This window comes from Pteropus medius, unplaced genomic scaffold (assembly GCF_902729225.1).
Source record: "Pteropus medius unplaced genomic scaffold, Ma_sr-lr_union100, whole genome shotgun sequence".
NCBI classification, from domain to species: Eukaryota; Metazoa; Chordata; class Mammalia; order Chiroptera; family Pteropodidae; genus Pteropus; species Pteropus medius.
In genome coordinates, this window is record NW_024351730.1 from 33,409,287 (window position 1) to 33,421,694 (window position 12,408).

Below are 12,408 nucleotides of genomic sequence, written 5' to 3' on the forward strand. Positions count from 1 at the left end.
TTGTGCTCACTGCTGAATCCACTGCACCAAGAATAATGCCTGGTACATAGCAGGTGATCAGATAGTGCATGAAAGAGTAATGTTCCCATATATTTACCTCTTCAGGAGCAAAAGGACAGCATTTGCTGTGCTTGAGTCTAGGCCTGTCGTGGGCTCATCAAGGAACAAGATGGATGGATCGATAATAAGCTCCATTCCAATACTAGTCCTTTTCCTTTCTCCTCCAGACACACCACGGATAAACTGAGTTCCAACCTAAAACACAAATATTATCATTATTAGCAATAACAACCACAGCCTCTATCATTTCTTGAGCTCTTAACATGTGCCAACCCTATAAGAGGCACTTTATCTCACATCTTCATTTATTCTGAACAGCAAATGAGTATCTGGGAGAAGAGGTAGTTTTCTCTTTAATTAGATGAGTAGACTAAGGCTCAGGTCAGAGCTGGTATGTGGCTAAGCTTCACATGAAACCCATGCTTTAAGTAGTTCTATATGTTTTTTATCAAGTCAAGTATTTAGTTTTAAGATTATAAGTTAGAACTCAAAAGACATGGTCTTGACATAGTGAAATCATGTCCAAAAAGGGACAAAAGATAGTACAGGAAAAGAGGAAAGCATTTACAATTTATTAGTCTTCTTATACATCTCTTTTTTTCCCCCCACCAAGGAGAGTCCTCAAGTGGACTCACAGGAAGAGCTGGGCCTTGGCAGCTAAGAAAGTTAACTTTCTACTGTTCATATTAGCACCTCTTAGATCATCAAAAGGCTTCCCAAACTGACCCTGACTATACCTTAATGCTGGCAGAATTCCTGACTCGTTCTTTTAGACAAATTCAAGGTGACTGGCTCAGTCTTTTCAACCACTCAGTGTCACTGTATGTGGTTGGGAAGCAGGAAGATTTCAGAAGAGGCAGGAGATAGGAAACAATTCTTAAGGTAAGAGTCTTCAAGAGATGATCATTAAATGTTACTCAAGCCCTTCATGATATCCTATAACAACTGAGTTATAAAAGGTATTTTAAGACAATTGGTGATATAAGAATAAATATGGGCACTATATGGTTGATACTAAAATATTATTATTTTTGTTAGTTGGTAGATATTGTAGTAACGTAGACAAAATGCTCTTATTTTTTTAAATGCATAATAAATATTCAGGGATAAAATATGATATCTATACCTTTCTTTAAAATACCTCAAAAAGAAAAAGCAGAAGATATTATTGAATACAATATTTAACGGCTGGGAAATCTAGGTGTATGTTATTAGTAATCATATCATAGTAATCATATCACATTTTTAATTATACTACAATGATGTCATTACCGTAGTAATCAGACTATTCTCTCTACATTTCTGTTAAAAAGAAAATGTTTAAATTTTCATAAAAATAAACATTTTTACTATATTGTTTCAATCAAGTAGATCAATGAATTCTAAGAAGTCAACAATTGCCTTCAGCTTCTTTTCCCTAGAAATCCATGCAAGGAACTCAGGGCAATGGCTGCACAAAGATAAAGAATAGAGAGCACTTACTGGAAAGACAAAATCAAATAAACAGAACCCCAGCATAGAAAACCCATATACTTATAAAACAAACATAAGTATGAAACGGTAGCATCTCAGAGTTATTCTTCTAAACAAAATACAGCAAAATACACTTTACATAAAAGGCTATCGGAAAGTATCATATGAAGCAGCGACTAGCAGAATACTCTCATTCTTCATTACTCTAAAGAAGAGATAACACAGGGGGATTAAACTAGAGCCATGACAACCTAGGAAGTTCATCTTCACCCAAAGCCTCAAATGTCTGCCCTGCAAACCTATTAAACCTATTTATCGACTGTAAAGTTCACTCATTCATCTCATTTCTTCTTCTTGATCTTGCACAACCCACAAAAGCAGTTACTTTCATCTCTCTTGCCCACAACTGATATCTGTAAAACCTAAGGGAGACCAGCACTTGAAGTCTGCACATAATATTGGCCAAATGAAGGGAGAGAGGGGAAGGGAGACAGAGTTTCAAAAGAAAGGCTATAGAAAGACAACTTGGATTTCATACAAATTAGAAATAAACCCTAATATGACTGAAAATAAATTTAGAAACCAAACTGTAGAAAAATGAAACACAGAGGAAGATCCCATGAATTTTCATCATTTATGAATTCCAGAAATATACCTCCAAAGCAATGAAACAAAGTCCCTTGGAGGAAGAGAGGCAGAATAGCTAAAAGGGAAAGGAAAAACAGAAAGAAGGAAAGTTAGTGTACAGATACTGAATGAGACTGGACTTAAGCAATTAGCGTGGAGGAGAATCAAAAGCTGTAATCACAAAGCAAGGGTGTGTGACTTTGCAAAGAACACTTCTACATACTAGACCACACTGCCATACCTCATTTCCAGGACTCAACCATTTTTTTGAATTTTGTCCTGATTGGTTTCCACCTTCATATTATATAACTAGTCACTTTTCTTGTTACAAAAAGCACCCACTTTTGACCACAAACATTACAGAAAATATGCGAATAAGAGTTACACCACCCACACAGGAAAGGGCCCATGTCTTGTCAATGTTACCTCCATTTTTCCACATTACCTTGGAATCTGCCACTTTAGCCAGACCTAACTCTTGAATGACTGTGTTAATTCGTTCATTTTTTTCACGTTGCGTCATAGTTGTTGGAAGCCGAAGAGCTGCTGAGAACTGTAAATTTTCTCTCACTGTCAGAGTTCCCATCACGACATCATCCTTAAGGCAAATGACATTTTAACAAGACACATCAGGTCTTTTGTAGTACCATCAATGTTTAGTATATAAAACTTAATCCACAAAAATAGGGAAAGTTCTAGCTAATTATGAACTTGTAATTATACAAATTATAAAATTCCATGTATAGAGAGATACAAAGTCTAATGGATAATTTTCATTCTGCATTTGTACACCCAAATAGAACACAGGTAATTGTAATTACTACTAGCAGACATTTATAGACCGCTTTACATAAAAATAGCCAAAATAGTTTTCTAAGCAAGGGGAAGGAGAAAGGTAAAGGTAGAGAAGAAAGTAAAACAGCAGTGCCTTTGGTAATATAATGACTAGAATTGCTAACGTTACCTTTACAAGGGTCATATTACATAACTAGCATTCATATCACTGTCCTGATAAGGGTCATATTCTATTCCCCCTGCCTTTCCATTTAGCACTACCCTACATCTGATGGGAGATTATCAAAAGCTGGTTTAAAGTAAGTTGGTTCTACACCCATGTTATGTAACCAGGGGGAAGCACACTGAACTATCAGCAAAGGCACATGCCCATGTAGAAACAGGAGACATTTAAAATGCAAATCTGTACATACTTACTTGTACCACATAACCTGAGTTACATTTGAAATCGGCAGGTTGAGGTGCTCCATTTATCAAAACATCTCCAGATAATCCCTGCGGATCTTTTCTTGCAGCTAAGACATCTAACAACCTATAAAGAAACATATATGAGTTTTTTCCCCTCTAATTAAGGCCATATCTCTCAGCTACTCTGAATCCAAATTCTGCTCGTTAGAAAATAAACTGATCAAGAAATTCTATGTTTCAACTATTATTATGTAGTCTTCTAATTCTTGTCTTTCATTTTTAACTCTATGCTACAATAACACCCAAAAACGTGAACACAAAGCACTGTTGGCTGACCCAGCACAGAGCTCCCAAACTGCCCTCCAGGCTGTGTGACCTTGGGAAATCAAACATAGGCAATGTGCTCTGTTAGCTGGGACTCAAGTCTTCACTTATGCCTTCAGCTCCATCTCCCCACTTTCAGTTTTATCCCCTTCCTTTTCTGCCTCATTAGCTCAAATTCACAGCTGGCAGCTGTATGCCAAACACCTTATCACATCCTGTCAGTGAAGCTAACCTAATGACCTTTATTCCTCTGGACAGAATCACGGCATAACTGCGTGTGATCTGTAGCACCTAGAGTAGGCTAGGCATGCAGTAATGCGCTACAAATACCTGCTCTCCTAAAAGTGATCTTTAAAAGCACATTAAAACGGCAAAGAAAAACCTTACTGATGCTCTCTGCTATACTCACGAAGATTTGCCTCCACCTGTGGGTCCCAGAATGGCATTGAGGCCAGGTCTCATGATCCCACTGTAAATGCAGAAACAAACAGATTTACTGGTGCACTTTAAAGCCAGGTCTACTTATATAGGATCTGCATTTCATACACTCAATGAAAGTTGATGAAATCAGACAGAAAACAAGCACAAATCAACTATTAAATTAAAAACAAACCAAATGGCCGATTAATAGAAGTCTAATCTACAAAGGATATCATCACTTTTCAGGACCTATAAGAAAAAGGTCTCAGGTCCCTCTAAATTTCTTCCACTTATTCTCTATACCGCTTAAGTTTTTTTTTTTTTCCCCAAAAGGACACATAAATTTTCAAGTTTCCTTGAAAATAAAGATTCTAGTAAAGCCTCTGTTACACTACCTCTCTTAACACAAGGTAAAGTCTTGAGCAATGTTTGATGATAATTATTTTCCAGTCACCTCATTTGCTACCTAGTCAAGTTCTATACAATTAAGAAGTTAATGGATTTCTAGAATCACTAGTATTAGTGTTCTCATTGCTCGAATCTAGTCGGACCAAGAAACAATATATCTGAAGTAGAAATTCAATGGCTAGAATAAAGCACCTCAGGCATTAAAAGAAAGAAACCTCACCAGTTCTTAACCCTCACAAAATTCTTAATCAAATTGGAAATGTAAAAGATATACCTTTCAAATATATTATTTTTTTCTTCCTTGTAAAGTGTCAGATAAGTAGACTGGAAAATTCTGTTTAGAAGGGAGACACTACTTTCCATAGGGGGTGACCTTTAAGGATGTACAGACATGGTGTAGACACTGCATGCTGCATGTTCCCAACAAATTACATAGTTGTTTGAGGGTAGAGAATATTCAGACAGAGAGCAGGAAAGTAGAAAAATTAAGGCAGTGTTGACTGTGCTGAAAATCAAGAAAAAGGCAAATAAATAGTCTGAATTTTATCCTGAAGGTAACCGGTAGAAAAGTAAAGAGAATGGACTGGAGCAAGGAGAATGAGGGGCGGGACCACCGCAGTTACATGGGCATGATGAAACGGGGTCTGACGAAGCCCTTTCAAAATCCTGGTCTGACAAAGCCCTTTCAAAATCTACGCCAATCTCTGTACGATGGGGAGGCAAGTAAAATTTATTACCCAGAGAAAATTATTCCAAGTGGAGGGTACAAAGTGGAAGGCTATTTCATTTCCAGATAATGCCTTTCACAGAGGCAAACACTATGCTACACAAATGTTGTTAGTGATAAACTTCACGATGCAGCTGTATCACAGTGCTTCAATCCAGGAGGACCTCCGCATTTACTGCCTATTGTGTTTGAACTGTCACAAGGGTAAAATGGCTGGTGGGTGCTAGGGTGAAGTGTACCTTCCACTCTGCTCATTAACTAAGGAGCCTCTCACTGAAACACTGGACAAATACAGTGAGTTAGGAAAATTAGGCACAACTTGTAAAACAAAAAAATATTTTATTCTTACCAAGACCTTTCCCCCGATGTAGAAATACATGCTAATGGCTGGGTGAACTTTCAAGATACATTTATCTATAGCTCTTGATGTGCCTTCTCTAGTAATAGCTACCTAGTAACTGTTTCTAAAATGACCAGGAATAAGCTTGTTATTCTTTAAAATTTCATTGTCAGAAAATCTTTCCAGGTTTTTACAAAATCTACTCAAATAAAGACCAAGCAATACTAAATAATTAACCCAAAACTCAATGTGAGCATTCTAAGTCAAAGAATTTTACAGGTCCCTAAGTTGGGCTTCCATGAAACCTTAGCATTACAGAAAACAACAATAATGTATAATTACAAATGCAAGAGTTCCAGTAGTGGCTAACTGTCCTTCCATTCATTTAACACAATTATTCATTGTCTACTATGTGTGTACGAGACACTCTTCTAGAACGCAGGTCAGAGCTGAGAATAAAAAAAGTCCTAGCCCTCATGGAGTTTACATTCTAAGTCTAGGGATCACATTTTCTGTGTTCATCGACAAAATGTTATTGGAACAGAGCAACATTCACTTGTTTATGTCTATGACAGCTCTCATGCTACAACAACAGAGTTGAGTAGTTGCAACATGGAAGTATGACCTATAACACTCAAAATATTTACTCTCAGGCCCTTTATAGAAAAAGTTTGCTGATGACCTCTGTTCTAGTCTATAGTCTACAATTTAATTGTTGCCCCACCCCACCCTCCACCCTACCCTCATCCCTCATCATTCACTCCCCACCCTTATTTATTGCTTTATAGCATTTACATGCAGGATAAGAAAGTATCTCTCACTATACTGTAAACCTTGCCAATAAAAACTTGTATCATATTCTTTTGATCCACAGCATCAGCACAATGTTCTACAATGAGTAGACTACTGAATACTGAATACATGAAATGAAAGCAAGCTATGCGATTCCTGTCACATCTATTACATTTTAGTAAATAATGGTACATCCTTTTGTCTTGTTTTGTGAGTGAGAAGTCAATGCCATTCTCACTGCTTGGAGCATCATCCATCCCTACCCTGCCCTATACACACAAACATACACCCCAAATCTTAACTTTCTCTCTCCCCATGCCTGCAGCCCTCCAATTTGGGGTTTGGGACTTCCATCATGTCTTCTAATTTCTCTATCCCATAATAGAACACAGTGAAGTGCTCTACTTGTCTGAACCACTCATTAGACTGGGTTTTTGAAAACAGAGGACATAATTTTGTCACTAGCATCTCGCAAAATGTCAGGCACCTAACAGACATTCAAAATTTGTTGAATAAATGAATTCCTACATTTTCATAAATGACAATTACTTATAGGAAAACCAAATGTTTTCAATAAAAACAAATGTCAAGAAGTAGGAAATAACTTATGGATATTAAGTATAGCCTGACTGGAAAATAGGTATAGTTGCATTCCCTACTTACTATACCATGTTCAAAGAATACATGGTATACATAGTGCTGGGTGGAGGAGCAGCAACCACTAGCACCCAAGAACACAGGCCACAAAGGAGGTGAGAGAAAGAGAGGAGACAGCTGGGGGATGGAGAGATTGTTTATATTAAGGAATAAAAAAAAAAAAATGGAGCACATTAGTAAGTATATTAAGAGTGCGAGCCAGAATTTTTACTTTTTGAGAAGATGTTTTACAAACATGGAAACATGGAAATAACCCTTGCATGTTAAATCTGACTTGGAGGTCATGAGTTTTAATCTACATACAGACAGATATAAAAAGATTTAGACATGTGTATATGAATATACATATATATGTTCCCTAGGTCTGTCCACTTGAAAGGCCTGGGAGCTATGATGTCCCAATAGCAATGAATGTTCCAAACACCCAGAACCAGATCGGTAAATACAAATTTCCCAAAAAGGTACATCAACTCATTCCAGGTCTGGAGCAGAGTAAGCACACAGTGAGTCTGGAACTTTTTGCTGTGCTAAGAAAATACTAAAAGAATGAGAGAATATATCAGAAAAAGAAAACATCTACCTTGAAAGTCTCCCACTGACCAAATCAGGAACAACAGGAGTATCAAGATAAATAATGACGATAATGCATTACTATTGAATGCTACTGAATAAAATGTGAATCCATGAGTCTATACTGATAGAAATAAATGAATGAAGAGATGACAAATGAACCTTTTTCCTTTAAGCAGAATGCAAACAAATCCATATCGAAGAGTAGGATGGAAACAGAAAATCACCCTTTGGTAACTATCATTCTGACAGTAATTGCTGACTCTGGCACGAGTCATCAGCGGGTTCTGAAACTGCTGGCTTCAGGTTTAATAAAGAGTAGAGTTTGGGCAAATGTCAGGGCATCTCCTGTTTTGGTTTTTACAATTTACAAAGAAGAAAATAGTGCCATTAAGGCGAAGGCTAGCAGTCACCAACATGACCAGGTGACCAAGGTTAACGTCACTTAGAGTGGGACAGGAAAATACCAGGTTGGATGAGACTAAGGGGAGAGACATGATGTCATGGTCAGTCAACTATGCGGAGAGCAGGGTGGACCAGCAGCCCCTTAGGGCCCACCACTGCATCCATTATGAAGCTTTGCTTCCCCTGAGCTACTTCCAGATGATGACTAGGTAGTTATCTCAGAGAGGGTCCTATACACACAGGAAGAGTTAGGAATAATAGAGCTCCATATGGACAGCTTGCTCTCAAATGATTTAGAAAAATACTAATGAAAATGGGTATCCAAAGAGACAAAATGACTCACAAATGCACTGGAATGTTAACAGGAAGTCTGAATAAAGGGTTATGTTCTTGCAAGGTTTAAGTTTGAAATTATTTCAAAATAAGTTATTAATTTTAAAAAAAATCTCCAAAAAGATAATGAATTTCCCTGAAAATTATAGGATATCCACCCATCTATTGGAATGGACCATTTTGTGCACAGATCTTCAGCTTTGGTGAGAAAAAGATCAAATGCTGGGTATAAAGACAAACTAAGGATTACAGAAATATTTTTTATAAGGTAGTAAAATCTCACCTTTTTGAATTCTCATAGTCAGATTTTGTTTTATCTCCCTCCCCTTTCCTCCACAGAGGATGTCAGGTTCTAGTTACTTAGTTCTAAAAATAAGATTACAGAATGCCCAAAGAAAAAACAGAAATTGAAATTCTCATCATCTTTTTTTGGAATAAAATTACTATTTTGAATGCTAGTGGTGCAATCAAACACAAGTAAAAATAAGATAAATGAGAGCGACCTTTCTCCCATCCCAGAAATACTAGTAGAAGACAGCAGATAGAAGAAAAATTAAAAATGCTTTATGAATAAAAGGGATAATATAGCTAGCTCATGGATGCCTAAAACAGAAATATGAGGAAGCAAGAAAACCCTAATGTTCTACAAGACTTATAGAGGCAATACTCGTAAGGTAAGTAAATGTCTAATCACTATATTGTATACTTGAAAGTAATATAATATTGTATGTCAACTATATTTTTAAAATAATTTTTTAATTTTAAAGAAAAGATTTGACAGTTTTTCTGAACCTAGGAATGCAGGTAAAGATGGACATTCCTTCTATTGCTGGAATGCATACCATTGAACCATAAAAACATAAAGCCTTGAACAGATGGCATTTTTAGTGTATCAGGTTACTAATCTGTTAGCTTTAAAACATAAGCAAGATAAATGTACTCTCGCAAGTATGCATTTTAAATCTATTCAAACTTACATAGTCAAATCATTTGTTACCTTTCGCTTGGCACAAAATCTGAAGTGACTAACTCTTTATTGTTATGTTTCACAAAAAATTTGTTACTCTTCAAAAAAGGTCAGTGAATTCTCTCTAGGCATATAGCAAAAGATAAAAGCTTTGTGTCTACCATTCTTCTTATTTTTCTAGTCAGGGTTTCTTAACTAATGCACGAAAGCAACAAGGAAGTAAGTATGACAGAAAGTGTTGCCGCATGATGAAAGCCCTATCTCATGCTACACAATCTGACCTTACCACAACCCAATCAATCTCAGATCTCCATTGTTTCTTACCCGCCCACATCCAAATATTTTCTCCTCTGTAAATTCCTACTCTTCTGGGAGCAGTAGTCTGCCAGTAACAGTAAAGGCCTCAATCCCATAGAATGCATGGAGAAAACATGAGAAACATCTGAGTCTACATACCTGGACAAAGGGCTCTTAAAACCACCCCTCCAGTCTAGGAAAACTAGAAAAGATTCCTTGTTCTATCTTGAAATAAAAATTTCCCTTATGAGAGCATTTGAGATCTTGCTCCTCAGTGTACACTCTCAGTATTGCTTCAAAAAAATTTTTACAAAAATTTAAAAAAAAATGTCCCCTATTAAACAAAGTAACAAAACAGAACACATAGGCCATGCTGTCGGAGCTAACTTAGATACACTCCCCTCTCCAGAGAAGGGAAGAATCAGGCTTAATTCTCTAGAAATCAGAAAAACATGAACAATCCTAATGCCTATCATCTGTGAAAGAAGAGAGATACATGGTACCAAGTTCTATTCTCATTCCCCTCCCTTCTCTACTGCCCACACAACCACCACGTGATCAATTCGTTGCTAGAGGTGAGAATAAAAACATAGTTTTGTACCGGTTTGGATCCTAAATTCTCCTATCACTTGGGACTTCAACAGCATACCTTGAGCTAAGCTAGATCTGTTTTATACTCTGGTTGTTTCTGTCTGTATAATTGAGGAAAACATTAGGTAAAATGTTATAGATTAACAACGACTATAAATAGGTCACTTACTTAAAACAAGTCTATTTGTTTTAAGTACTTTCACAATATATTGTCATTTCGATCTCCTCACTTTTGCTTCTAGAACATACAGGACATAAAGTGCATAAGTACCCATAGTGTCTGGCTCATAAAGTACAGTGATCTTTTATCGCACAGATTAGAAAATTGAAGCTCAAAGATTACAATTTTATCCCCACAATCAAAAAGTCAGAAGTCATATACCCAGGCTTCCTTTCCACTAAAACATGAGGCTTGCCCAGGAAAAACTAAATGACACATTAATTACTCAGTTTCTCAAACAAAAGTTGATGCATATGGTACAATCACTTTAAAAAGTTTGGCAGTTCTTTTAAAAATTTAACATATACCTAACATATGATCTAATCATTTCACTCTCGATTGAGCCAAAAGAAATGAATGTGTCTATATATCTGTAGACAAATGTCCATAGCACCTTTACTTCTAATAGGCAACACCTGTGATGTTCACAAGATGTCAATCAAGCTATTTAAATAAAAGTTCATGCACATACCTGATATTCATTAGTATTTCTTTCTCCACTGTTTTTCGACCAAGTAGAAAGCCACTCTTCACTTTCACTCGATAGCAAATGTTATGAAAACTTAACACGGCTCCTTCAGTAACCGTGTTCAGGTTGTTGGAGGTTGTCCCAGAGAGGCCATTGGTGTCTCTTTGTGACATTGGGATGAAAACGTGGTCATTATTGGAAGACATCTGAAGAGTTTCTGCCTTTCTGTGGAGGGAAAAGAAACAGTAAGTTGACAGTCCAGATAAATGAGATTGTAAACACTAGTTAACAGTACACTTTAAACAAGTCCATTTTGGACAAACTTCCAGTTGTAAAATAAATAAGTCCTGGGGATGTAACGTACAGCATGGTAACTATAGTTAACAATACTCTATTATATATTTGAAAGTTGCTAAGAGTAGTAGATCTTAAAGTTCTCATCACGAGAAGAGTAAAACTTATAACTGTGTGGTGATAGGTGTTAAGTAGACTTATTGTGGTGATCATTTCACAATATATACAAATATTGAATCATTATCTTGTACACCTGAACTAATGTTATATGTCAATTATATCTCAATTAAAAATATTTTAAAAATATAAATCTAAATTTTACAAAAATGTAAAATACCTCAGTCATTTTTATATTGATTACATTTTAAGTAAAAATATTTTATATATGTTGGGTTCAATAAGATATATTATTAACATTTAAAAAGTAAGTTCATTTTAAACTGCATTATAATGAATAGCACCATTTCCAATGAACAGCCCATGTCACTATGATAAGAAAAAACTTGGAACCCATATTAGGGAGGCGAACACTCCCTTTAGATGTCAATTAAATATCTAATTATAGGAAGAATTTGAAAATTACTCAAAAACTCCAGAAGCAGGAAACACATAAGAAGAGTTAAACTTGGCATACTATGATATGGCCCAAGATTAAAGACAGATCACCATTATCACTGATTTTTTCTTTCTGTTTTTGTTTTTATAAGTTTGGAGTTTGTGACATAGTTATTACAAAAAGGCCCTTAGCCAAGCAGTCAGGGACAAGAGAAATTTCTCTGGATTTACAGCTCTAGGGTTTATATCACTGGTTTATGCTCCTTCAATCAGCTAAACTCCAAAATTGTTTGAGATGACATAATCATTTCCTTAATGGTGAACATATTTAAATCCCAGGAAGCTTTAGAATTAAGTACAAAAATAATTAAGAAAATCAAGCTAATAGTTATGCAGTTAATAAATTTAAAAGAAAAACTGAGTATTAAATCTATAAATAAAGTTTAAAAGTTTTATTAAAGAAACTACAAAAAGCCCCTTTAAAAGGTTCAATCAGGGTAAGAACTTAAGGCAAATTTAACAGATTGAATAGGTTTGAAATATGAAATTTCAATATACCTAGTTTTAATTCTTAAAAATCAAAGTCATCTATAAAGAACTTTCTTTCTATGGTAGAGTAGTTGTTCAAAACCAATCATCCCCTAAGAATGACTATAATAGTAGATAAAATATAAGA

The 12,408-nt window shown here is 35.9% G+C and overlaps 1 protein-coding gene across 8 annotated transcripts in view; it reads right to left on the reverse strand.

Annotated features, from left to right (window-relative positions):
• Positions 1 to 12,408, reverse strand: part of LOC120588304 (broad substrate specificity ATP-binding cassette transporter ABCG2-like) — a 150,683-nt gene that overhangs the window by 22,995 nt on the left and 115,280 nt on the right. For all 8 annotated transcript variants that reach the window (XM_039845671.1, XM_039845672.1, XM_039845666.1 and 5 more), the window contains 5 exons: positions 10,887 to 11,108; positions 4,097 to 4,156; positions 3,373 to 3,487; positions 2,606 to 2,758; positions 98 to 255 (listed from right to left, as the gene is read on the reverse strand). In XM_039845671.1, the coding sequence (XP_039701605.1) occupies positions 98 to 255; positions 2,606 to 2,758; positions 3,373 to 3,487; positions 4,097 to 4,156; positions 10,887 to 11,089 (689 nt within the window). In that variant the 5' untranslated portion in view covers positions 11,090 to 11,108. The remainder of the gene's footprint in view (positions 1 to 97; positions 256 to 2,605; positions 2,759 to 3,372; positions 3,488 to 4,096; positions 4,157 to 10,886; positions 11,109 to 12,408) is intronic.